The sequence below is a fragment of the Pangasianodon hypophthalmus genome, chromosome 4, assembly GCF_027358585.1.
Source record: "Pangasianodon hypophthalmus isolate fPanHyp1 chromosome 4, fPanHyp1.pri, whole genome shotgun sequence".
Classification (NCBI taxonomy): domain Eukaryota; kingdom Metazoa; phylum Chordata; class Actinopteri; order Siluriformes; family Pangasiidae; genus Pangasianodon; species Pangasianodon hypophthalmus.
In genome coordinates this window covers 22,736,438-22,760,510 of record NC_069713.1, presented here as the reverse complement: position 1 = coordinate 22,760,510, position 24,073 = coordinate 22,736,438, and the positions used below count along the sequence as shown (strand labels likewise).

General features: G+C 37.8%; 1 protein-coding gene across 2 annotated transcripts in view; it reads right to left on the bottom strand.

Annotated features, from left to right (window-relative positions):
• plxdc2b (plexin domain containing 2b) overlaps positions 1–24,073 on the bottom strand; it is a 115,283-nt gene that overhangs the window by 45,565 nt on the left and 45,645 nt on the right. For both annotated transcript variants that reach the window (XM_034303946.2, XM_026936701.3), the window contains exons 3-4: positions 13,848–13,994; positions 13,250–13,319 (exon numbers count right to left, since the gene is read on the bottom strand). In XM_034303946.2, the coding sequence (XP_034159837.2) occupies positions 13,250–13,319; positions 13,848–13,994 (217 nt within the window). The remainder of the gene's footprint in view (positions 1–13,249; positions 13,320–13,847; positions 13,995–24,073) is intronic.

The window sequence follows — 24,073 nt, the reverse complement described above, 5'->3', positions numbered from 1 at the left end:
GCTGAGAGGCATTTCCTTTCCCCTCATGTCCATCGGAGTGCTTATCTAAGAGCTGTGCTTTTCTGTGTTTCAGTCCTGCTCATGTGTGAACAACAGATAAAGCCAAGTGCAGCTCTGAAAGCCAGTGAGCTCTGCATTCAGTCCCTCATGCCAATGCAGCAAACGGGGAATGCACTCTGAAAATACTGATGTCACTCCTCACAGTGATAACTAGATATGCATGTGGGTTTTTTTAGGCTGAGGACAAACCACAACAACAACAACAACCACTACTACTACTACTACTACTACTATTACCTCCACTAGTATTATCCTCTGCTACTATTACAACTATTACTATTACTGTTAGCACAACACAAAAACAACAACAACAACAGTTACTACTACTGCTACAATAACTACTACCACTGCTGCTACAATAACTACTACTACTGCTGCTACTGCTACAATAACTACTACTACTACTGCTACTGCTACAATAACTACCACTACTACTGCTGCTACAATAACTACTACTACTACTGCTGCTACAATAACTACTACTACTGCTACTGCTACAATAACTACTACCACTGCTGCTACAATAACTACTACTACTACTGCTACTGCTACAATAACTACTACTACTACTGCTACTGCTACAATAACTACTACTACTACTGCTGCTACAATAACTACTACTACTACTGCTGCTGCTACAATAACTACTACTACTACTGCTACTGCTACAATAACTACTACTACTACTGCTGCTACAATAACTACTACTACTGCTACTACTGCTGCTGCTACAATAACTACTACTACTACTGCTACTGCTACAATAACTACTACTACTACTGCTACTGCTACAATAACTACTACTACTACTGCTGCTACAATAACTACTACTACTGCTACTGCTACAATAACTACTACTACTGCTGCTGCTACAATAACTACTACTACTACTGCTACAATAACTACTACTACTGCTGCTGCTACAATAACTACTACTACTACTGCTGCTACAATAACTACTACTACTACTGCTGCTGCTACAATAACTACTACTACTGCTGCTGCTACAATAACTACTACTACTACTGCTGCTGCTACAATAACTACTACTACTACTGCTGCTACAATAACTACTACTACTACTGCTGCTGCTACAATAACTACTACTACTACTGCTACTGCTACAATAACTACTACTACTACTGCTGCTACAATAACTACTACTACTGCTGCTGCTACAATAACTGCTACTACTACTGCTACTGCAATAACTACTACTACTACTACTACTGCTACAATAACTACTACTACTACTACTGCTGCTACAATAACTACTACTACTGCTGCTACAATAACTACTACTACTGCTGCTGCTACAATAACTACTACTACTGCTGCTGCTACAATAACTACTACTACTACTGCTACTGCTACAATAACTACTACTGCTACTGCTACAATAACTACTACTACTGCTGCTACAATAACTAATACTACTACTGCTACTGCTACAATAACTACTACTACTACTGCTGCTACAATAACTACTACTACTGCTGCTACAATAACTACTACTACTGCTGCTACAATAACTACTACTACTACTACTACTACTGCTGCCACTACAATAACTACTACTACTACTACTACTACTACAGGTGTTTCTGCTACAACATATACAACTTCTAATACCTTCACTATTACTTCCACCACTACTAAATCAACAACTACAACAACAAGAACTACTGCTAATACTTTCACTACTACTACTAGTACTTCCATCACCACCACTAATACAAGAACAACTACTACTGCTACTACCACCTAATAATAATAATAATAATAATAATAATAATAATAATATCATATCTAACTCATAATTCAAGGTTTCTTCACTGCATCAACAAAAGACTCACATTTGTACAATTAGACAAATGGGCAAGTTCAGAGCTGCTGTAAGAGAAACTATGCAGGGGATGCTGACAGAGTGATGATCCCATGTTACGGTTATTGATTCATACCTGGTGTAAATGTCAGCCCACAGTTCCCACTGCTGGAAGAATGCTAGTGTCTAGTACAAAGACTATATCTGCCCAATTACTCCTTCTTTCCCATGTCTCCATCCTGGCAGACAGACGAAACTAATTAGCTGTAACTAATTAGCTGTATAATCTCTATCCCTGAATTCCATTCAGTAAATTTCCCTCATCATTCAGTAAAACACACATACACGAAGACATTAGGCTTGTCACGATTATGACATTTTGTCTGATTAATTACCATCCTTATAGCTGCAATTAACAACTTTATTGTGCAATCTAAGAGCTAATCAAATGCCAAACAGTAGGGGAATAATGCGCACATACTGTATGCACATTTATCAGAACTGTACAGAAATTAAATGTCCAACTTTTAAAAAAAAGAGAAGACACACAAACAATAGCTTAAATATATATAAAAACCTATTAACGAAATACAAAATAAGTTATTAGACAATAAACATTGTAATACATAAAAAAACTACAATGAAAAATATTGTATTATTTTGTATTAATCTCATGTATGCTTTTAGTAATAGACTCTCCACTATATTTTACTGTGTTCATGGCAAATTGTAGTTACAAGCAGTTCATAGATCAAAGCCTTTTACTGAGAAAATAATCAAAATATGATGGATGGTCATGCTGTCTCAGTCACAAACAAAGAACTGGCTCTAAATTATTATTCTGTGCCAAACAACTCAGATGCTGATAAGAATCATTTGATGCATTTCGGTCATGGTTGTACTATATGTGATTAAAATGAACATGAATGAATACAGAATGCTGATTTTCAGCGAATGTGTCACAGCTGTTCAGATATATGAGTCAGCTTCCAATGTTCAGCTAAAAGAGCAGGCTTGAATAGTCAATTCCCTCCTGAATAACACCTCACTACTGTCCTGTTACTACCTAGTAAAACATTCTGCACTATATACGTATAGTGTGCTCTCCGTGCTGGTCCCAAGCACTGATAAAATGGGAGGGTCAGGAAGGGCATCCAGCATAAAACCTGTGCCAAACATGCGGACCAATGATCTGCTGTGGCAACAACTAACAAGAGCAGCCGAAAGAACAACAAAATATATATATAAATACGTTGTTGTTCTTTTGGCTGCTCCTGTTAGTTTCAGGTTTTATACTGGACGCGCTTCCTGACGCAACCCTCCCATTTTATCTGTGCTTGGGACCGGCACTGAGAGTACACTATATATATACACACACACACACACACACACACACATACACACACACTTATATCAGCTGTTCAGTGAATGTTAATCTTCATCAAGTACTCATTCATACATTTTAAATTCCGTTGCAAAACTAATTATCTACTTTGATTGACCAACAATATAAAAAATGTTGCTATTTCTAGACATTTCATCTAAAATTGGGGGACAACACATACAATGGACAGGACAGTTATTGACAGGGTTGTCAAATGTACAACACATTGGGCTCATTTGAAAATAATTACAGCATAGTATCAGAACTAACTAAATGAAATCTAACAAATTTCTGCAAACAAAGGCAAAGTGTAAGTGCAGACAGTGTGTCTACGATGTACAGAACCATTTCTACTTTAAGATATACTGCACAGATTTGGGAAAGGGAAAGGAGGGATTAAGTGGATAATGTCTTTATATCAGAAATGCGTGCACACCATGGTGACCTTGATTCCTATGCAAAGGCTGACAAAAAGAAGAAAAATATGTCTCCCTTTTCTAATGGCTGAATTTTCTGGGCTAGTTTCAAGTCTTTTGTGTGCATTTTCATGTAGTTGGGCTGGAAATTTGGCTGAAACCCGGCAACCATGCTTAATGGCAATATAAACACGCCTTCTATATCAAACACAGTGGAATAAAGGTACGTCAAAAACTGTTCAGACGAGCTGCTGGACTGTGTGCTGGATGACTGTACGTTATTGACTCTGTTATTGATAACTGCCTATTATTGGAAAGTTGCCTATAGCAAAGGTCCAATGCATTCATTTTAACATTGTACTGCAGCACCAAAAACTATGGTCACGAACCACAGCTAACACTGTGTGTTATGAGAGTGGATTATGAATCAAGTGTGTGTGTGTGTGTGTGTGTGTGTGTGTGTGCTGCAAGTGTGTTTCAGTCAGTTGTTTAGCAGAAAACATGGAAAAAGCTACAGAAAGCCCAAAGAGAGAGAGAACTATATTTAATTTCAGGTGAAAGTCTTGTTTGTGCTTTAGCTTAGCCCATCAAGCCTCTTTTCATAAAGTTACATTCAAGGTAAGATAACCTTCTTACAATTCCTAGCTGAATGGAGGAATGAATTGAAGAACTGAAGGAAAGAAGATATTTCCTCATCTTTTTCCAATACATCATCGCAATCCTGTATTTCTGCGTGGTGCAGGGCTCCTGGTTCATCTACTTCCCTTTGCTCTTCATCTCCCTCCTTCTCTACTATTCACTCTGTTCTTTCTTTTGAGTTTTCTCAGTTAGCGATTCCCTTTATCTCAAATCCACAAACATGCTGTGCGGACAGAGGAAAAGAACGAGGAAAGATACCAAATTCTGACATAGAAACAAACATACAAAATATCATGCTGGTTCTGGTGTAGAAAGAAAGTGTGTTGAAGTAACAGGATTTGAAATTCATATTCAAACTCAAGCAAAATAATAAAGAAGAGTTAAAATGGTAAAGAAATACACATATATATGCACACACACTGAGTGTGAGAGAGAGAGCAAGAGACTTTTTTTTTTTTACAGTTACCTTTTTATTTTCACATCCTTTATGATCAAGGATGGACAGAAACATGAATTGTATTGTTGTATTGTATTTCCTAACTATAATGTTAGAAGGAGAAAACGGATGGATGAATATAATAAAGGAATAAATAAATAAATAAATAAATAAATAAATAAATAAAATAATTAAAATGTAACCTTAATTCATCTTCATCTACAGAGCATAAAATCTCCCCTTGTACCCACACCTGAGAGAGAGAGAGAGAGAGAGAGAGAAGGAGAGATCACTCACTATGAGTGTATGAAGCTGTTTGGTATCATTAAAGTAGACTAAGGAAGACATGCATAGAGACTCTTCTCTGTACAAGCACCCAGGGGGTGGAATAAACTTTCCCTGAGTCACTGACTGTCTTCAAACGCAGACTACAGTCCACCTCTTCACTTAAGTATGCACTAATTAAAAAAGATGCGTGTTCTGTTTTCATTGCTGTCTAACAGTCCTCTCTAACAGGGTTTTAGCCTGATGATATTCTAAGACCCTGACCTATTTGTACGAGCATGAGGATGTTTTTAACAGTAACTACAAAGCACTTCTGCAAGTCGCTCTGAATAAGGATGTCTGCTAAATGCTGTAAATGAATGTCAGCTCCAAAACTGTTGGCACCCTTCAAGAGAATGGGTGAGAAGAATACAAATATTAGACACAATGTCTCAAATTAGAGAGACCACTTACCCTTGCTCTAACAGAAATCCTTCTCATAAGAACTTACAACATTAAGTTCTCATAAGAACTCATAAGAATAAATGTCTGTTGTCTATGACCACTTACTGTTTCTTTAGTTTCGGAATCAGACAAGACCAACCCTTTTATGGTCTCAGGATTTGAACCCTGCTGAATCCCGGTGGTGCGAGTTGAAGAGGGCAGTACAAATTTGCAAATCTAAGAATATAAATGAATTTGGAATGTTCTGCATGGTGGAGGGTTAATGATCCCTCTACAAGCGCCTCCATCCTTTTTACACATTACAGGAAGAGACTCCAGGGGAGGCTTCACTAAGTTACTGCAGAGATGCACATAAATCTGAAGCCAGCGTTCTTCCAGAAAACATTACACTACTTAAAGAAAATGTTTTTTTGTTAAAAGAAATGCCCCACCCTATGAATATGTTATTATTTTAGTATATTATATCCACATATTACTTTTAGTTCATTTTACTCACAATACTTCTGGAGTTGACTGTAACTACCTATATTGTTCTACTCCAGCACGTACACACCAACTTCACTCTGCGGCTTACATAATTGAAATGAAACCATAATCAAAAAAAGTAACATCACTTGTATAAAAATGGGATTTGTCTAATTTGGCGGATGTTTTTATCCAGAGCAATACAATCGAGACATAAGATTTTGCAGTTAGGGCTGTGATTAAGAACTTAACAGTGGGCAGTCATTGGATTTCAACTTTTAACCTTCTGGTCACTAGTGCAGTACCACTGCTGGGATGATTTTGTATTTATCCATGACAGCAACTACACTGATAATGGTGGAGATAATCTGACAAGTGTTCTAATAAATACAGAGATGCTTTAATTGCAACTGGGCTGATCTGATATCATTAATCATTCATTATTCCTTAGTCTAATTGATCATGAGCTCAATTACTGTCAGGTATGAGTGATGAAGGCGGATGCAAGTGCAGATTATTTATTACCAAAACTGTGAAAACAAGAAGCATAAACATAGTGGATACGAGGCAAAAAAAACATACAGACTATAAGCGATACTGTAGCACACACACAACAGTACAACAGTAGCTTGATAGAGGAGACGCTGAAAAACTAGACCTTAAACAGTAGCACTAATCAAGGTGAAACAGGAAACGGGTGTGAGTGATTAATGAGACATGTGACATGCAGGGGCTGATGGGTAGTGTAGTTTGGCCCCTCTTAGGTGCTCCCATGACAATTATAAATGACCACCCCTAAGACTGTGCAACAATAATAGTTGTGTTACTCTAAATGTTTGGAAGCTTGGTAGTGAAAGTTTGTGTGATTTGTTAAAAACAGTAGCGTCACTCATCTAATGTCCCGAAATAAGAAAGACACAAGCTCACACTTACACGTGATTGACCAGCCGTGCTGTCTGAGTCTGGTTCTTATTTAGGATAATGTGTTTCCCTGAGTAGTGATCATTATGTTATCTTGTCTACCCCAGAGCCCTAAGGAGGCAAAGAATGATCCAAAACACATGCTGTCACCACATGATCCACTAGGTTTCGTTTGTGTGCATGGTTGGAATGGCTGTGCATTTGTGTGTTGTTTTTTTTTTTAAGTCATGTTGTATCATAGTAATAGTAGGGATGGATATATATATATATATATATATATATATATATATATATATATATATATATTGCCAAAAGTTTTGGGACACCCCTCCAAATAATTGAATTCAGGTCTTCCAATCACTTCCATGGCTACAGGTGTATAAATTCAAGCACACAGGCATGCAGACTGCTTCTACAAACATTTGTGAAAGAATGGGTTGCTCTCAGGAGCTCAGTGAATTCCAGCGTGGTACCGTGATAGGTTTGCACCTGTGCAATAAGTCAGTTCGTGAGATTTCCTCACTACTAAATATTCCACGGTCAAGTATTAGTGGTATTATAGCAAAGTGGAAGCAACTGGGAACAACAGCAACTCAGCCATGAAGTGGTAGGCCACGTAAAATCACAGAGCGGGGTCAGTGGATGCTGATGCACACAGTGCGCAGAAGTCGCCAACTTTCTGCAGAGTCAATAGCAACAGACCTCCAAACTTCGTGTGGCCTTCAGATTAGCTCAACAACAGTGCGTACAGAGCTTTTGCGTAGAGGGATTATGGTGTGGGGTTGTTTTTCAGGGATTGGGCTTGGCTCCTTAGTTCCAGTGAAAGGAACTTTGAATGCTTCAGCATACCAAGACATTTTGGACAATTTCATGCTCCCAACTTTGTGGGAACATTTTGGGGATGGCCCCTTCCTCTTCCAACATGACTGTGCACCAGTGAACAAAGCAAGGTCCATAAAGACATGGATGAGCGAGTTTGGTGTGGAGGAACTTGACTGGCCTGCACAGAGTCCTGACCTCAACCCGATAGAACACCTTTGGGATGAATTAGAGCGGAGACTGAGAGCCAGGCCTTCTCGCCCAACATCAGTGTCTGACCTCACAAATGTGCTTCTAGAAGAATGGTCAAAAATTCCCATAAACACACTCCTAAACCTTGTGGAAAGCCTTCCCAGAAGAGTTGAAGCTGTTATAGCTGCAAAGGGTGGGCCAACTCCATATTAAACCCTACGGATTAAGAATGGAATGTCATTAAAGTTCATGTGCATGTAAAGGCAGACGTCCCAAAACCTTTGGCAATATAGTGTGTATATATATATATATATATATATATATATATATATATATATATATATATATATATATATATATACATATGGTCTGCTGCAGTTGAACAAAGGACACTCGTATTTTTTCTGCAATTAATCTTTTCTGGGATTTCCCTAACATTTCCAAGTACTGAAGTACCAAATTTTATATAAGATATAGGAGCAGATATAAGAATGTATAGTATGGCTTAACAAAGGGGGTCATGGAACTGATAAAATCAGATATGCCAGTTCAAGTAGGTGTACACACATGGAGACCTGACACTGGTCAGCTTTAGCGGTGAGGTAATAAGATTCAGACAGGTGCAAAAACTAATAAAGAAGGAGCTGCTGCCAGAACAAAACAAATGCTGCTATAGGTATAAACAGATTATTTAACCTTGTGCCCCATTCATATATATCAGACAAGCTCCTTATTCCTAAACAACATCATTACTCCACTGAAGGCCACGTGTCATTGAGATGGAGTTATCCATACGGTAGATTATGAAGAAGTAGTCAGGGTTATCACACGCCTCTCCTCCATCCACTCATCCCAACGTTACATCACTTACTATTAGTTTCAAGACCATCCATTTTTTCCCTGAGTGCCGTCGCTGTAGTCGCTCTCAGAGGAAACAGTTCAGGGTTTATGCTAGTCTGGGTGTCCTCGATGCTTTAACGGATGACACGCCGTTCTCTGTTATGACAAGTTTTTGCATAATTAGATACATTTTTGAGAAAGAACAGTCTACTCTCATGACTTCTTCTGTAATTATCCTTTTCACCAGAGCTTCAGCAATTGTCACTCAACTACAAAGAGGAATCTGATTTTTTTTTTTTTGGTATCTCTAAACCTGTATCACAATTTGTGCATTTTTTTTTAGCTTTGATTTATTAAATCATGAACTGGAGGACCAGAAGACACTCGCTTCCTTTTTTTCTTTTTTCTTTCTTTTTTTAACACTTTTTCTTTAGAATAGCATCAGTTTCACAGACACATACAGATCTCTCCAAAAAGTGCAAACCGGGATTAAGAACAGATGCAGCTACCATTTTATCACCACTATCATTTCAGCACATTTCAATTCTAAAACCCAACTGAGAGACTTACACAGATGTACCAACATTGCTAACAAGAAAATCCTAGCAAGCAGAGGAAAAAACAACAACAGAATTTTATACTTGTTTTCTTTTTAAATAAAAAAAAAAACACATTCCACCTTCTTCCATACTGTTAGCAAAATATCCATGTCAGCTCCACCTGAACTCTTAGACTAAATGATCATGTGATGCTGTTGAGTTGCATGCATCAACAGTATATTGGTTCTGGTGGGTGTGATTTTGGAGAAGGTAACTGTCATGGTTACACCAACTTGGCTGCCTGACTACATTTCCCATCAGCCTCTGCACCCCGCTGGAGCATGTCACATGACCGCCTGCACCTGTGTCACATTTTAATTAATGAGTCACGCCTTGTGTTTCACAGTGGTCTTGCTTTTTTCTTATGTTGTTGTCTTTTGTTTATATTCCTTAATCCTTGTATTCCTGGTTCGAGTTCATAGTTCTTGTTTTGTGTGACTAATGTCTATACTACGTTTGATTGTTTGTTTGTTCTCATTGAAATTTAATCTGCACTTGCATCCATCTTTGCCTCCGTTACATGACAGTAACATTTTTCCCAAGATGTGCGCCAAGCAACAACAATAACAACAAATAGCAAGGCAAAAGTGGTAGAAACGCAAACATTACTCATTTAAAAAGTGACATTCCAACAGGGATCACTTCCAGGTAGGAACAGTTCAACATATGCTCAAACTGTCTGTCATATTTAACTAGATCTAGAATAAAGATATTCAAATCAAGCTAGATGAATGCTCAGTAGAAAGGTTAAATGCATTAAGGTTTCTCCTTCTGCACCAACCCTAGTCTCAGCCTCAGATCCTCTGTCCATGGCTCACAGAGTGCCTGATATCCTTTATACAATTTATACAGGCCATAAGCTTCAAAATCTTGAAGGGTAAAGAAAGTCACACATGTATTAAAAGGTTATTTGAGAGTTTTGTTTGAAACATTTGATTAAACATGGTAGGCCATGTGACCATGTTTAGAGATGAAAAGGACCAGACTCTTTAGCAAAACCAAGAATAGAATCCCTAAACCCAGAATCTGTACAGAATCCCACACTAAAATATTTCCCTGTGAGAGCGGGTTCCAAGAAGATCCACTTTTGAAGTTAATTATCCAAACAACCCCTGAAGTACCCTTTTTTATGACTGAACATTTGTAGTCATCAGCCATTTCCTGTTAGAGCTTCCAATGGCACACTGGAGTGCTCCATTTTTCCCTTCTACCTGTAATCTTAATGCAATTTGTCCATGTGCTTATCTGGTGGATGTCTTTTTATTTATTTATTTATTTATTTGGTTTTACTGAGAGGCTTTGGTGTTCCTCTGAGGCCTGATGTTCGAACCACCGGGGTGCTAAATCTGTTCTTCATCTGTCAGGCTCAATGGTGTAGAAATAAAACAAACCCAAGTTCAAACCTATTTATTATATTCATATACCACTGGACCTAGCGTTGTCACGATACCAAAACTTTGACTTCAATACCAATACCAGGTGTAGTCGATACTTTGGCCAAAAATATAAATAAATAAACCAACCTGGGGTTAAATTGTTAGTTCTAATAATTTAATATGTTCTAAAGTGAAATAGCACTGAACAGTTAGGACTCAGGAGGTAAGTAACTGTTGTCTGAGGTACATGCCATAAGTTCTCCATAAAGGCATTTCCAGAAATCTTAATATCTTAGCAAGTGGCTCCAAAATTGGACTATGAAAAATTACAAGATTCATTTGTGATGGCAATTCCAAAAAAAGTCAATACAGTACCACAAGCTTCATGATTCAGTACACAGGTATAGCAACTAATCATATCCCCCTGACTGTCTCTCATTAAACTCTCATTAAAATGTTATCATAATTACGGTAGCTGCCCAGCCTAGAACATTCTGAATCTAAAAGTCTAGTTCATAATTCCTTTCAAACGGATTTCTCACTAGGTTTCTCATGCTGGCTGCTCCGCAGTGGAGAAGTTTCTAACACCTTCTGCATATTGGTTATATTTTTTCTTCATCAGCGAGTTAGAAAAATCATCTCCCTCTCTGTGTCCTGTATCTCTTCTACAAACTGAGGACGATAATCTTGTTTTCTTTATCACTTGCCCTCTCATCCATCCGAGTTAAATTAGCATGAGCAATTTGATTCGCCCTGTAGCCAAAATGGCAAAACGGCGGATTAACGTTGGCCTATTTCAAAACAGCATGAAAAGTATGACGAGAGAAAGAGAGAGAGAGGAACCTAAGATGAAGAGGGCAACACAGACAGATAGCTCACAGCGCTGCCAGAGAAGCTGAGGCAGAATAGGAACTAAGGTGGTAAGGTGGCTTTACTTGGCAGGTGAACTTCTGTATGGGCTAAAAATGATCTTCTTGTTTTAAACTCGATCTGGAGCTGACAGGGTTACAGCAGTCTATAGTGACTTTAGCTGCTACTGAGTGAAAGTGTGAAAATGATGGCATTAGCGTAGTATGCTGGATTTAGCTCAACAGCTAGTCATTACAGATCTTTGGAAAGAGCTTTCTGTATTTCAGTTAAATTCTCTTCTTGCTTCACACACAACACAGAAGTGGGACAAATGCTGCTCTAGAAAAAATGCCTGTGCTTGGCTTTTTAAAGCATAATCACAGAGAAACAGGCCAACCCTATCACAGCACAATATAACCTATAGCCCTGCACCTCCTACACACATATGCTGCTTTTCACATAATATGCAGACCTGGCAGGCAGCATGGACGCTCATCCACAGTAAAACAGCTCATTTCCATAGGACAAGCACAGCATAGTGGTTTATAGCATGTGCTTCCTGTTTCAGTCACAAACCTGTCAAGTGCAGCATGTTACAACAACATGTGACATAAATACATCATAAAAATATTGACCACTTTACTTTTTTTTAACCTTTAGGGCATTTAGCAGATGCCCTTATCCAGAGCAACTTATATTTATCTCATTTTATACAACTGAGCAGTTAAGGGCCTTACTCAAGGGCCCAGCAGGGGCAGCTAGGTAGTGCTGGGACTTGACCTCACAACCTTCTGAGCACTAGGCTAGTGTTTTAACCACTGAGCTACCACTGCCCTACTTTAATAGAAACACCTGTACCCCTGCTCATTCATGCAATTATACAACCAGGTAATCATGTGGCAGCAGTGCGATGCATAAAATTATGCGATAGAGGTCAAGTCCTTCAGGTAATGTTCACAGCAAACATGAGAATGGAGAAAAAAATGTGATTTCAGTGACTTTGACCATTGCATTTTTTTTGGTGCCAGATGGGCTAGCTTGAGTATTTCAAGTATTTCAAACTGCTGATCTCCTGGGATTATTCAGAACAGTCTCTAGAATTTATACAGAATGGGGTCAAAAATGGTGCAGCCAGGTTTCAGCCTAACCAACCTGATATTTCGTACACTTTTTTGGGCCACAAGCTTCAGCATCTTGCAGTTGGATTGGCTCTGTGTTCTTTTGCATATACACACGTCTATACACCAGTTTCCAATGGAGGGACAAACTTTTGAACACCGTGAGATGATGAGCAAAGTTTTTGAAGCAAAATACAGCCACTGGATAAGAAGAATGTTCATTGGAATCTGTCTCTAAAAGTTAGAGAGTTTTGATGATATAGCTGAGAGGTGAGTACTTGCAACATCAGTCAAAATGTCTGGAAATTAGATAAATAAGAAAGGTAGATGGATGTTGGTGATGGTTAATAACAAAGAGTTCCAGGCTCTCTAACAAGTGCAGCTTTTTATAACAATACCAAGCAATTAGTGTCATCCTTAAATATGAAACCAGCAACAACCACAACAACAACTAAAAAAAAAACACTGTTACTTTGATTATTAACATGAATTCTGTTAATAAACTCCAATTTCATGTACACACACACAGACACATGCACACACACACACGCGCAAGAAGCTCAAGAATCTGGTTCCCTTACCGCCAGTTGCCACAGTGATCTCCCTGAGAAAATGTCCATAAAAGGGGAAATCAAACGACAGGTTGACCCGCTGTGTGAACAAAAAATAATAAAATGAACACACATTATCATCAAGGTAGGAACATTATGTCTAGTGGCACGCTGAGACACTGATATTAGAGAGAAGGTGGTAGGGAGATCAAAAAGAGCAATTAACTGTAAATATACACCAGTGGACTAAATGTGTGGTCAGCCAGAGCAAATGTGACTCTACTTAAGTAAATGATCAGCTTAAACTTAAATGTTGTATCAAAGCTCAGTCTGTGGATTGTGGTTTCTTTTGTTTACAGAGGATAATGTGCTACAGTGAACTAAAATCATTTCCTATTACGATAAAATAGAGCATGTTGACACAAGGGCTTTTTGTACTTTTCTATACACTCCATTTGTTCCCGCATTTACACAGCCGGAGAACAACAGGCCAAGCGAGTCATACTAACAATGAGGAAATGATGCTATGCTTTTTGAGAACATGCACTTGTCTGTGTGTGTGGTCATTGTCATTGTCTAACCTCCAAATCTGTGTGATGATTGCTTGTGTATGGGTGTGAAGACTTACTGCTGCTTGTCTGTGTGTGTTGGACAGGATTCCATGGATCTTCACTTTCTCCTTGTCCATCTGATCAATGTTCACCCATAATTCTTTGCTCATGGGATCGTTAGGGCCGTAGGTCTTTGATGTGTAATAGTTGTGATCTGTGTCCTCCTGCAGAGAGAGACAAAGCCAGAGCCTGTCTGATTCGCAGCATGCACAAACTTCACATTTGCATCTGTATATCAATATCTGGACATGAAATATCTGCATTCTGTACACATGAGTGGATATTGTCTCATCATTCTGCAGGTGCTCCAGCTAATCTGGTTTATTTCAGATTGCAACGAGAGCTCTGTAAATGTGGTAATATGCGACATAATTACAAAAGGCATGTTAATGCAAGGTATATTACTTTCTCTTTTTCCAATATTGATACATATACTAAAACCTTGAGCTAAAATCCATCTGATATGTTTTTTTAATTAAAAAACTACTAAGCTTTAAGTGTTAAGCTTTTTTGAACTGAAAAATATTAAAAATATTGAAAAAAACACATAAATAAAAATACAACTTACATAGAAACGCAGTGTTCACACAAAAATCACATGTTGCAAATATCATAAAGCATAAACTATAAATATAATAAAAAATAAATGTGAACAAAAAATACAATCAAAATACAATCAACCAACCCAATTCCAATCGTTTTCATTTGTTTCAGGACTGGATCAACTCAAATCAAATCCAGTACCGATCCTGGATATTGGATGGGTGCCATCGCTGCTTATCACAAATAAATTGCTGTAGGAAACTTCCCTTATTGTTAATAACATTTCACATGAAGCTAGAATAAAACTAGATGTACGTAGATGTTTTGTTTGGTGGGGGGTATCTTGCTTGAGGGACCTGCTTCACATCACAACACAGTATTTTAATGGGATTCAGGTCAGGATTGTGACTTGGTCATTTTAGACATACTTCAGACATATCTGCCTTGATAAATCAGAGACACCAGACACCATTGTACTCCCGCCGCCAGGCGTCACAGTAGAGGTGAGGGTTCAGTGTCCATCTGCTATATTTGATTTTCTCTAATCATAAGTGAGTACATTTAACTTTAGTCTTATCTTTCACCAGAACGTGTTTCCAGTAGTGCTGCTGAACATCCAACTGGTCTTTAACAAATGTGAATGGTGTGGAAATATTTATTTATTTATATATTTTTTGGAGCGCAGTTACCATGGTAACTCTTGTTCAGTATTTTTATGATAGACTCATAAACACAGCTGCTAGTCAGTGCAAAAAAAAAAGATACCAGCATGTCAGCTGTCATCCCACAGTTTACTGTTCAGGTTGTTTTGAGGATACTATGGTGTTCACTTTCATTTAGCTTTGTAGGACTCCAGTTTCCAGGGAGAGTAAAAACACTGCAAGAATTATTCTATTCGTAAGCCTGGACTGGACTGGACTGGACTTTCTAGACTCTGTAGGTGATATGTAACCTCAAGAATTATAAAAGCTCTATTGGAAAATTAATTGTATGACTAACTTTTATTACCATGAAGATAAAAAAACTGGAATGCAACGATATTTATACCTGTTGTATACTAAGCAATATTGTGGTGTAATATGGGATTGTCACAAATATTCAGCTGCATGTAAATACCATATGTATAACAATAATATTTGAGATTAACAACAAAAGTTTGGAAAACCTTACAATTCTAATAATCAGGGGTGGGCAAAGTACCAAGAAATTATATTTGAATGGAAGTATAGATAATGTGTCCAAATCTTACTCACTTAAAAGTGGACGTATCCAGCCAAAGATGTACTCAAGGAAAAAGTTTTTTTTAAATGTTGCTACTTTTAAATGTAATCAGGTGTTACAAAGTAAAAAGTTTTAAATGATGAAATTAAGTTAGCTTTTGAAAAATAACTTTTATTACTTACCTAAAACTGTTAGAAGTTTTTCTTTGGAAGCAACTATGCCATTTGGGTTGAAAACATCATTCAATCTCTGTACTTTTGCAATATTTACCATTAGGTAGAATTTGACTTGCTGCTAAGTCATTTATGTTAGCTACTGTAATGTAATGTAATGTAATGCTAGTGTAACCTGGCATTAGCAAAGAACACAGACCAACTTAGTTAAATATAGCCAGTTCATGTATACAAATTAGCAAAACCTCAACATGCTTTTGTCAAATTAAATAGAGTTCATGCCTCACAGGGAGGCAAAGGAGATGCCTCATTATATATGAGTCTTTGCTTACTCCAGCATACTGAAACATTTTACTGAGATAGGGCCCAGGGCACACGTCCTCAAATTCACCACTGCAACCTGGAGATTTGTCCAAATTGAGATGCACACAAAGAGCTAGAGCACTAACTACATTGTGTAGCATGAGAAGGTCACCACAGATTACAATTTGGTATGATTCTTGATAGTTTTTCTATATTGATGAACTAGACTGGATGCTAAAATGTTCCCATTTGATCGATATATAGTGGTACATTCAGTATATAGATATACTGTATAACAGTCATTGGCTAGATGAGAGAAGAACAGACCTTTGAGATTTGTAACGAGTACTTTAAAGGTCTAAATAATAATCTAAGAAGTGAGAAGTACTTTTTTTTTTCTTGGAAATGCAATTAGGTAAGAGTACAAGTATCCAATCATCAATCATATGCTAGTAACGTATAAATATGCCAAAATAGGTGACAGAATAAGTATAGTAATTAAGTATGACTATTCAAGTACTTTCCACTTCCAACAACAATGCCCTGACAATATAATGTACTTTTTATAAAAGCTATGCTGTTCTTTTTTCTCTAAACTACAGGGTTGGAAATTTTCGGCTTCATGTTTAGCTTCTGTTTACGTCACTACATGCTTTCTTGCTGCATGCAATCACTGACTCAGACACACCAACAGACACTCGCACCCTCTCCCTCGGTCCAACACAAACACCAGCTTCTTAAGTCCATCTCTGTTTGGACATTAATCAGGAGTTTTCTGTGATGCTAAAAGTCTTTGGCATTGATTAGCAGCAGCTGGTTCCTCTGGACGCTGTGTTGTTGGCAACTTTGAGATCTCAGAGACGCCAGCTGGATTGTCTTAGCCTTGTGTCTCCTTTCCAATACGCACAGAGGCAGGGGGACACTGATAGGAAAATTGGAGAATAGAATGACGGAGGTAGGACATAGCAGTGGGATGGAAAATAAAAAAGAAAAGAAAAAAATAGGAGGCATCGGAAAGGTGAGGAGGTGAAGGAGAAAGAGAAATGTGGCGAGAAATGTGTGCCATTCCAGTCCTAATAGCGGACACTACATCACAACGTAATATCGTCGTTTCAACTCAACTGAACGAAACTGGAACCAAATAGAAAAAATGGAGACATAATCGAGAGCCTGAAGAAATAGCACTCGACCAAAAAAGAAGACATATCTACAAACCGTTCAGACGCCTCAGGAGGAGAAACAAAAAACGCTAATGAAAGTGCTGTCTGAAACTGCATTTGGGATCTATATAGTGGCAAACAGCCCTAGATCCATTTGTATATGAGAGATTGGCCATGACAGTGGTATCAATACTGCATTAGGTGGCTTGCTGACTTCTTTTATTTTTTTTTTAATCTTTATATAAGATTAGATTAGATTCAACTTTATTGTCAATGTGCAGAGTATGAGTACAGAGCCAACAAAATGTAGTTTAGCATCTTTAGCATCTAATAGCCATATGTCTATATATATATAATATACAGTACTGTGCAAAAATCTTAGGCACATGCAAAGAAATGCTGTAGAGCAAAGATGCCTTCAAAAATAACGAAATTAAATGTTTCTACATTTAAAAAAATACTATAAAGAGCAGTAAACAGTAATAAATGAAACAAAGTCAATATTTGGTGTGATGATCATTCGCTTTTAAAAAACAAATAGTAGTCTCAGGTACAGTTAGTGCACTTTTATAAGGAAATTGGCTGTAAGTTTTATTGAGCATCTTGCAGAACCTGCTACAGTTCTCCTTGAGACTTTGACTGTCACACTTGCTTCTTATTCCTGCAGCAAAACCCAGCAGCCTTCATTACGTTTTTTTGTCTGAAAAGTGTCTCTTATGTAACATGCTGCTTTCTTTACTGACATACAAACATTTTTCTGTAACATTTAATTTTGTGCTGGAAAACTAATATTTAGAAGTCTAAAATGTTTTTGTACTGAATCAATAATGTAGAAGTCATAAAATAAAAATCTATAACAAAGTTTGTACTAAAAAAAGATAGGGTGCCTAAGACTTCTGCACAGTACTGTGTATATACAGTCAGGTCCAGAAGTATTTGGACAATGATGGAGTTTTTGTGATTTTGCTTTTATACCCCACCACAATGGATTTGAAATAAAACAAGATGTGATCAAAGTGTAGACTTTAAGCTTTATTTTAAGAGGTTCCACAAAAATATGGCATTTACCATTTAGGAATTACAGCCATTTCATTTGGCCTGGAAGACCACGGAAGATAACTAAAGTGGATGATCACAGAATCCTTTCCTTGGTGAAGAAAAACCCCTTCACAACATCAACAGAAGCCAAGAATACTCTGGAGAATGTAGGCATATCATTGTCAAAATCTACAACCAAGAGATGCCTTTATGAACGTAAATACAGAGGGTTTACAACAAGGTGCAAACCACTGGTAACATTCAAGAACAGGAAAGCCAGATTAGACTTTGCCAGAAAACATCTAAAAAAGCCTCCCATATTCTGGAATAAGATTCTTTGGACTGATGAAACCAAGATTAACTTGTACCAGAATGACAGGAAGAGAAAAGTATGGCGAAAGAAAGGAACAGCTCATGATCCAAAGTATACCACATCATGTGTCAAACATGGTGGAAGCAGTGTTATGGCATGGACATGTATGGCTGCCAATGGAACGGGCTCACTGGTGTTTATTGATGATGTGACTGCTGACAGAGGTGGCAAGATGAATTCTGAGGTGTATAGGGCTGTACTCTCTACTCACATTCAGCCAAATGCTACAAAACTGATAGGACACCGCTTCACAGTGCAGGTGGATAATGACCCTAAACATACTGCGAAAGCAACTCAAGACTTTTTGAAGGCAAAGAAATGAAATATTCTTCAATGGCCAAGTCAGTCGCCTGATCTCAACCCAATAGAGCATGCTTTTCACTTACTGAAGACAAGACTGAAGGCAGAAAGACCCACAAACAAGCAGCAACTGAACTGAAGGTGGCTGCAGTGAAGGCCTGGCAAAGCATCTCCAGGGAGGAAACTCAGAATTTGAGTTTTGAGAACACGGGCTCCAGACTTCAGACAGTCATTGACTGCGAAGGATTTTCATCCAAGTATTAAAATTATGGTTATATTTACAATTATGTCACTTTGTCCAAATACCTTTGAGCCCCTGAAAATGGAGGTAGAGATATATACATACACATGTGCAAGGTATGAGGTAGAGAAAGTAGAGACCAGCTCAGTGCAAATATAGAAGGTGCATGTAGTAATTAGTCAGTACTGTGCTTGGGGACAAGTTCTGAATGAGGCGTAAGGGCAAGTTACCATGGTAGTGCAAATGACAAAATACAGATGGTACTTAAGAGTGCACACACACAGCATTAATACTGTACAGTACAGTGTTTTTTTTTTTTTTTTTTTTTTGCTGATCTGCCTGCTGGTTTTCTACTTTTGCTGGGTCTTCCTGAAACACACTGACAGGAACATGTATTTTGAGTCAATGATTGCATGATTAACACATCTCCAAATACATTAGGTAATACTCTCCACTACAAATGTGTTAAAAATGATTTTCACATCAAACATAGGATATATATGCAGCTGCAAGTTGACATATGCTATTCGTCGTCAGTTTATGTGCTGGCTTTAAACACAGCTTTACAATGATGAAACGATGAGTGTGTGTCACGTGGCCGTGGACACAGTGAGAGATCCTGCTGTGATGGTTATGTACTGTGGCGACTTGAAGGCTGACAGCAGACACGAAAACTGAGATTACAAGCTATGACTCACATGTTATTTATTGGAGGCCAACAGCAGCATGCATCAGAAGGAACTGGTCTCCTCCAAGGATTACTGGTGTTATGAAGAGGAATTCAGTGTTATTTTAATGAGAGGATGGTTTGGCCGGTAAAACACATTAAACATGTATGTTAATATGAAGCAGATTTACAAGGGTTTGTAGCTACCTGAGTAAGTATGAAGCGAATAAACACACCTGGGCCATTAGTCATGACGAACATGGGAGCTACACAATATACGAAATGATTTTTGTCCTCTATTAGCTTCTGAGACAATGAAAACAAATAAAATAAACAAATAAAAATAAGGCAGAATTTAAGGGGGTGTTATAATCCAGTGTGATTTGTAGTCCATGGAATATGGTATTTTAGCTACATGCTCAGTTCAGAACTGTTTGTTTATTAGGGGTGTATTTCAATCTGGATGTGTGTCTGTATTTAGATTTGAAACGAAAGTAGGTGTGGCCTATATCTATAAAAGAAGCATTTTTTTTTCATAGTATACACAATACATAACAACAAATAAAGCAGCGTTTCTTTATAGTGCCCATATGATTTTGAATGATGAAAACCAGGCACAAATGCAAGTTTAATGAATTAAATTACTTTTTCGGAAACCTCAACAGAAATATTGTCTGTGTGAGCTTTGTGGAATGGCAGCTCTACTGGGATTTGACATTTTAAAAAAGGAAATCTTAAACCGAAATCATATTTGCACAAGCGCCACACAGAGGATTGAGCAGCTCCGAGACCACTCGGACCAATGGTCCCAAACAGCGCAAACAGAGTTAAAGTAGCAGGGCAAATTTCCCTGCCATTGCTGAAAGCAACAGACATGCTGCTGCACTCAATCCACGGCCAGTGAACATGCAACATGCTTGGAACCTCAAGGACAGAAGAAATCTGGTGTCTAAAGTTTAGAGCTCTGCCACAGCAGTCAACATTCGTACAAATTCACCTAAAAAAACCCCAAAATAAATGGTGTGCCTACTATTTGTATTTGCATCTGTTGAGAACACATTATTCTTAATAATGTATTTGTATTCAATAGTATACCCCCAGAAACATGTTAGCTTGAGGTTAAATCAGACCACTAGCTGTTTAACGCAGATGACACCACTCACATTACCTTAATCTGATTCTAAAGCTAAAGGCAAAATCTGATATTTGTTATTCAACATTTAATTATGTGCCATTTCATGAATCTCCTTCTATAGGCAACTCCATCATTGTTGAAAGATCCATCTACAGCTAACCTCCTGGCAGAGGCAACCAGGCTTTGGGCTAAAATATCCCAATACTTCATAAGAGCTCCAGGACAACTAGCTGTAAAAATAGCACCCAAAGCATAAAAAAATCCACCACCATATTTTAAGCGTTTCCTCCCCTTAGGGATGAAAAAATACTATTATTTAAAAGATGTTCTCATAAGAATGATTTTAGTTAGAGGAAAAGTGAATAATTACTTTAACTGTATGTGTGGATATTTTGAATCACTCTATTTTGTACAATATTTTGGGCTTGACTATAAATTAATGCACCTCCCACCTTCTAATGATAGTTAACTCCCTACAGATTTACACAGGGAAGTTGATTCATAGACTTAGAACAGAATAGAACAGACTATAGATTATGATCCCGCTTTGGTTTTGTTGCCGTTGATCAAATTGTCCATCACCCTTGATCGATCGAGCATGACAAACTAGGCTTGTGTACACTCCTACTGGCCATCTCATTATGGAGTATACCTCAAAGCCTGTGTGCTCTAATTCCTACTGCATCCCTCATCCTTATCTCTCAGGAGTAGTAATGAGAGACAGCAGAAGAAAAGGCAGATTGCAAAACAGCTATGGTGAAGAGTGAAAGACAGAAACACAAAGAGAAGGGGAATGAGCTTTAACAAAAGGACATAGAGAATATGAGACAGCCCAAAATAAAAGCAAAATGTCAGAATTTCAAGGTCACTGTCAAGGAGGACGAGGGCTGGCTGTGGCTCAGCTGGATCGACAAAGACTTTGTTAAGCTGTCTGACTAACTAGGGGAGAAAGGAAATGAGGAAACAAAATGACAGAAAAAAAACATGTCTAAACTTGAACAAATATGCACCAAACTACAGAAAAACACAGTCAGAAACCAGTTGCACATTAGAGTTACAGTGAACAGATTCAACATCGACACTAGAAATACAAAATATTACCAAAAAAGGATTATTCAAGTATTGAATAAGTTTATCTACATTTCTTACAGATAGTATATACTTGAAGAGAAGTACACTAAGTGGCAAATATACAGTACTTACAATTTATTATGTACATACTAACATATCTAAGTACACCTGCAGAAAAGTACTTCGAGTATCAAGTAATCTTCTTGTTCACTTATATGTGTACTAACAATAATATGTTTAGGAAACTTACAGCTGCCTCCAGAATGATTGGTACCCTTGATAAAGATGGGTAGAAAGGTCTTTGTTGTTAATGAGTTTAATCACATACTTAAATTTTGAAAAAATCTTCCTTGAATTTAAGTAATTTGTCACTCTCATGCTTAGCCTAAATTTTTCAGGTGAGATCAAACCAAATACTACTACTACTACTACTACTACTACTACTACTAATAATAATAAATACAGCTGCAAGCAGAATTTCTGGGGGCCAAGCACCTAGAGTTGGTGAGCCGCACGTTCACAGATGTGCTACAATTGTTGCCTAAGGAATCACAAGAAAGCAGAGCAATAACTTTAGGCAAAGAGATTCAAGTACATAAAATATGGAAAACTATATAAAATATCAAAAATCATTTGATAACTTTTGTAAGGCATGAAACGAGTTTCAATGAATTCAAATTGGCAAACAGGAAGTACTCTTGAAATTTACATGCTGATGAGTATTCACTTCAACTTACCCTAGGGAATCATAGGAATGCAGAACTAGGAATGCAGAACTGTGAATTTAGCACAAGTTAAAAATTTAAATTAAATTAGGAAGATTATGAAAGTTATCACAGTTTTTGGCCACAGGTGGCGCAGTCATTAAACTTTTGGAGCACATTACAGCGAGGTCCTCAAGATCAAGTCAGCTCATGCCAATATGCAAATGTCTTACTGAGATACAGCCTCTCATCCCATTTGACACATGGGAGTTATTGCAGAACAGTTTTGAATATCAAAGTTCCTTTGATAACTTTTGTTTAGACAGGTCTCAAGATGATGTGAGCCAAATTTGGTAAAGATTGGACAAGATTTGGAGGAGGAATAGCAAAAATGGCACTAAGATGGATACATCTCCAGCATGTTATTGTAACTTTTGTCAAGTAGGTGATGTTGTCACAAAATTTGTAGCATAGCCTCAGGACACGGTCCTGAAGATGCCTACCAAGATTTGTGTCAGCCTCACTTCCTGTTTGGTGGCTTCGCTGTCAGATTTGTTGGCACATTAAGGGCAAAATTCAAAATTCTTTTGTGAAGCTTACCCTGAAGATGATGTGTGCCAAATTTGGTGATGACTGGACAAAATTTGTAGGAGGAGTAGCGAGAAAACAAGATGGCAGAAAATCTCGTTAGGTGGAAATTGACGTCATAGGGTGCGTTGAACTTAAATTTTGGACACACAGTTCAAAAGTTATGACCATAAATGTACTTCCAAATTAGGCCCAACTTTGACCTAATGGTGGCGCTAGAGTGTTGGCAACACTTGGCCCAAATTTGGTCAGAATGTTCCTTAGACCCTCGCCAATCAGTGTGCTAAATTGCACAATTTTTACCAGATGGTTCTATGGGCTGCCATAGACACCCCAGCCAGAAGAAGAAAAAGATCCAGAAGAATTATAATTAGAAAAGGTAAAATAACAATAGGGTGCTTACGCACCTTTGGTGCTTGGCCCCCTAATAATAAATCTGGAGCTGACTGTATTTTCCAGGATACTCAATACCCAGGTCTATTTATATCACTTCCCCATTAAATTACTTATTAGGTTTTCATGCGAGGGCACTTTAATGCCGAGAATACATTTTATCAAGCATTTACAAATTTTATTATGCACTTTACACCTCATTTACTCAAAATCATATTAAATGAATATTACTGTGTAGCTCTTTGGTCGACACTTATTGTCACTTGTGCTTTAAAAATCAGTTCCTGAGTAACACAGCAGTAACATGTTCATTCTGTTTTGAGATATCACAAA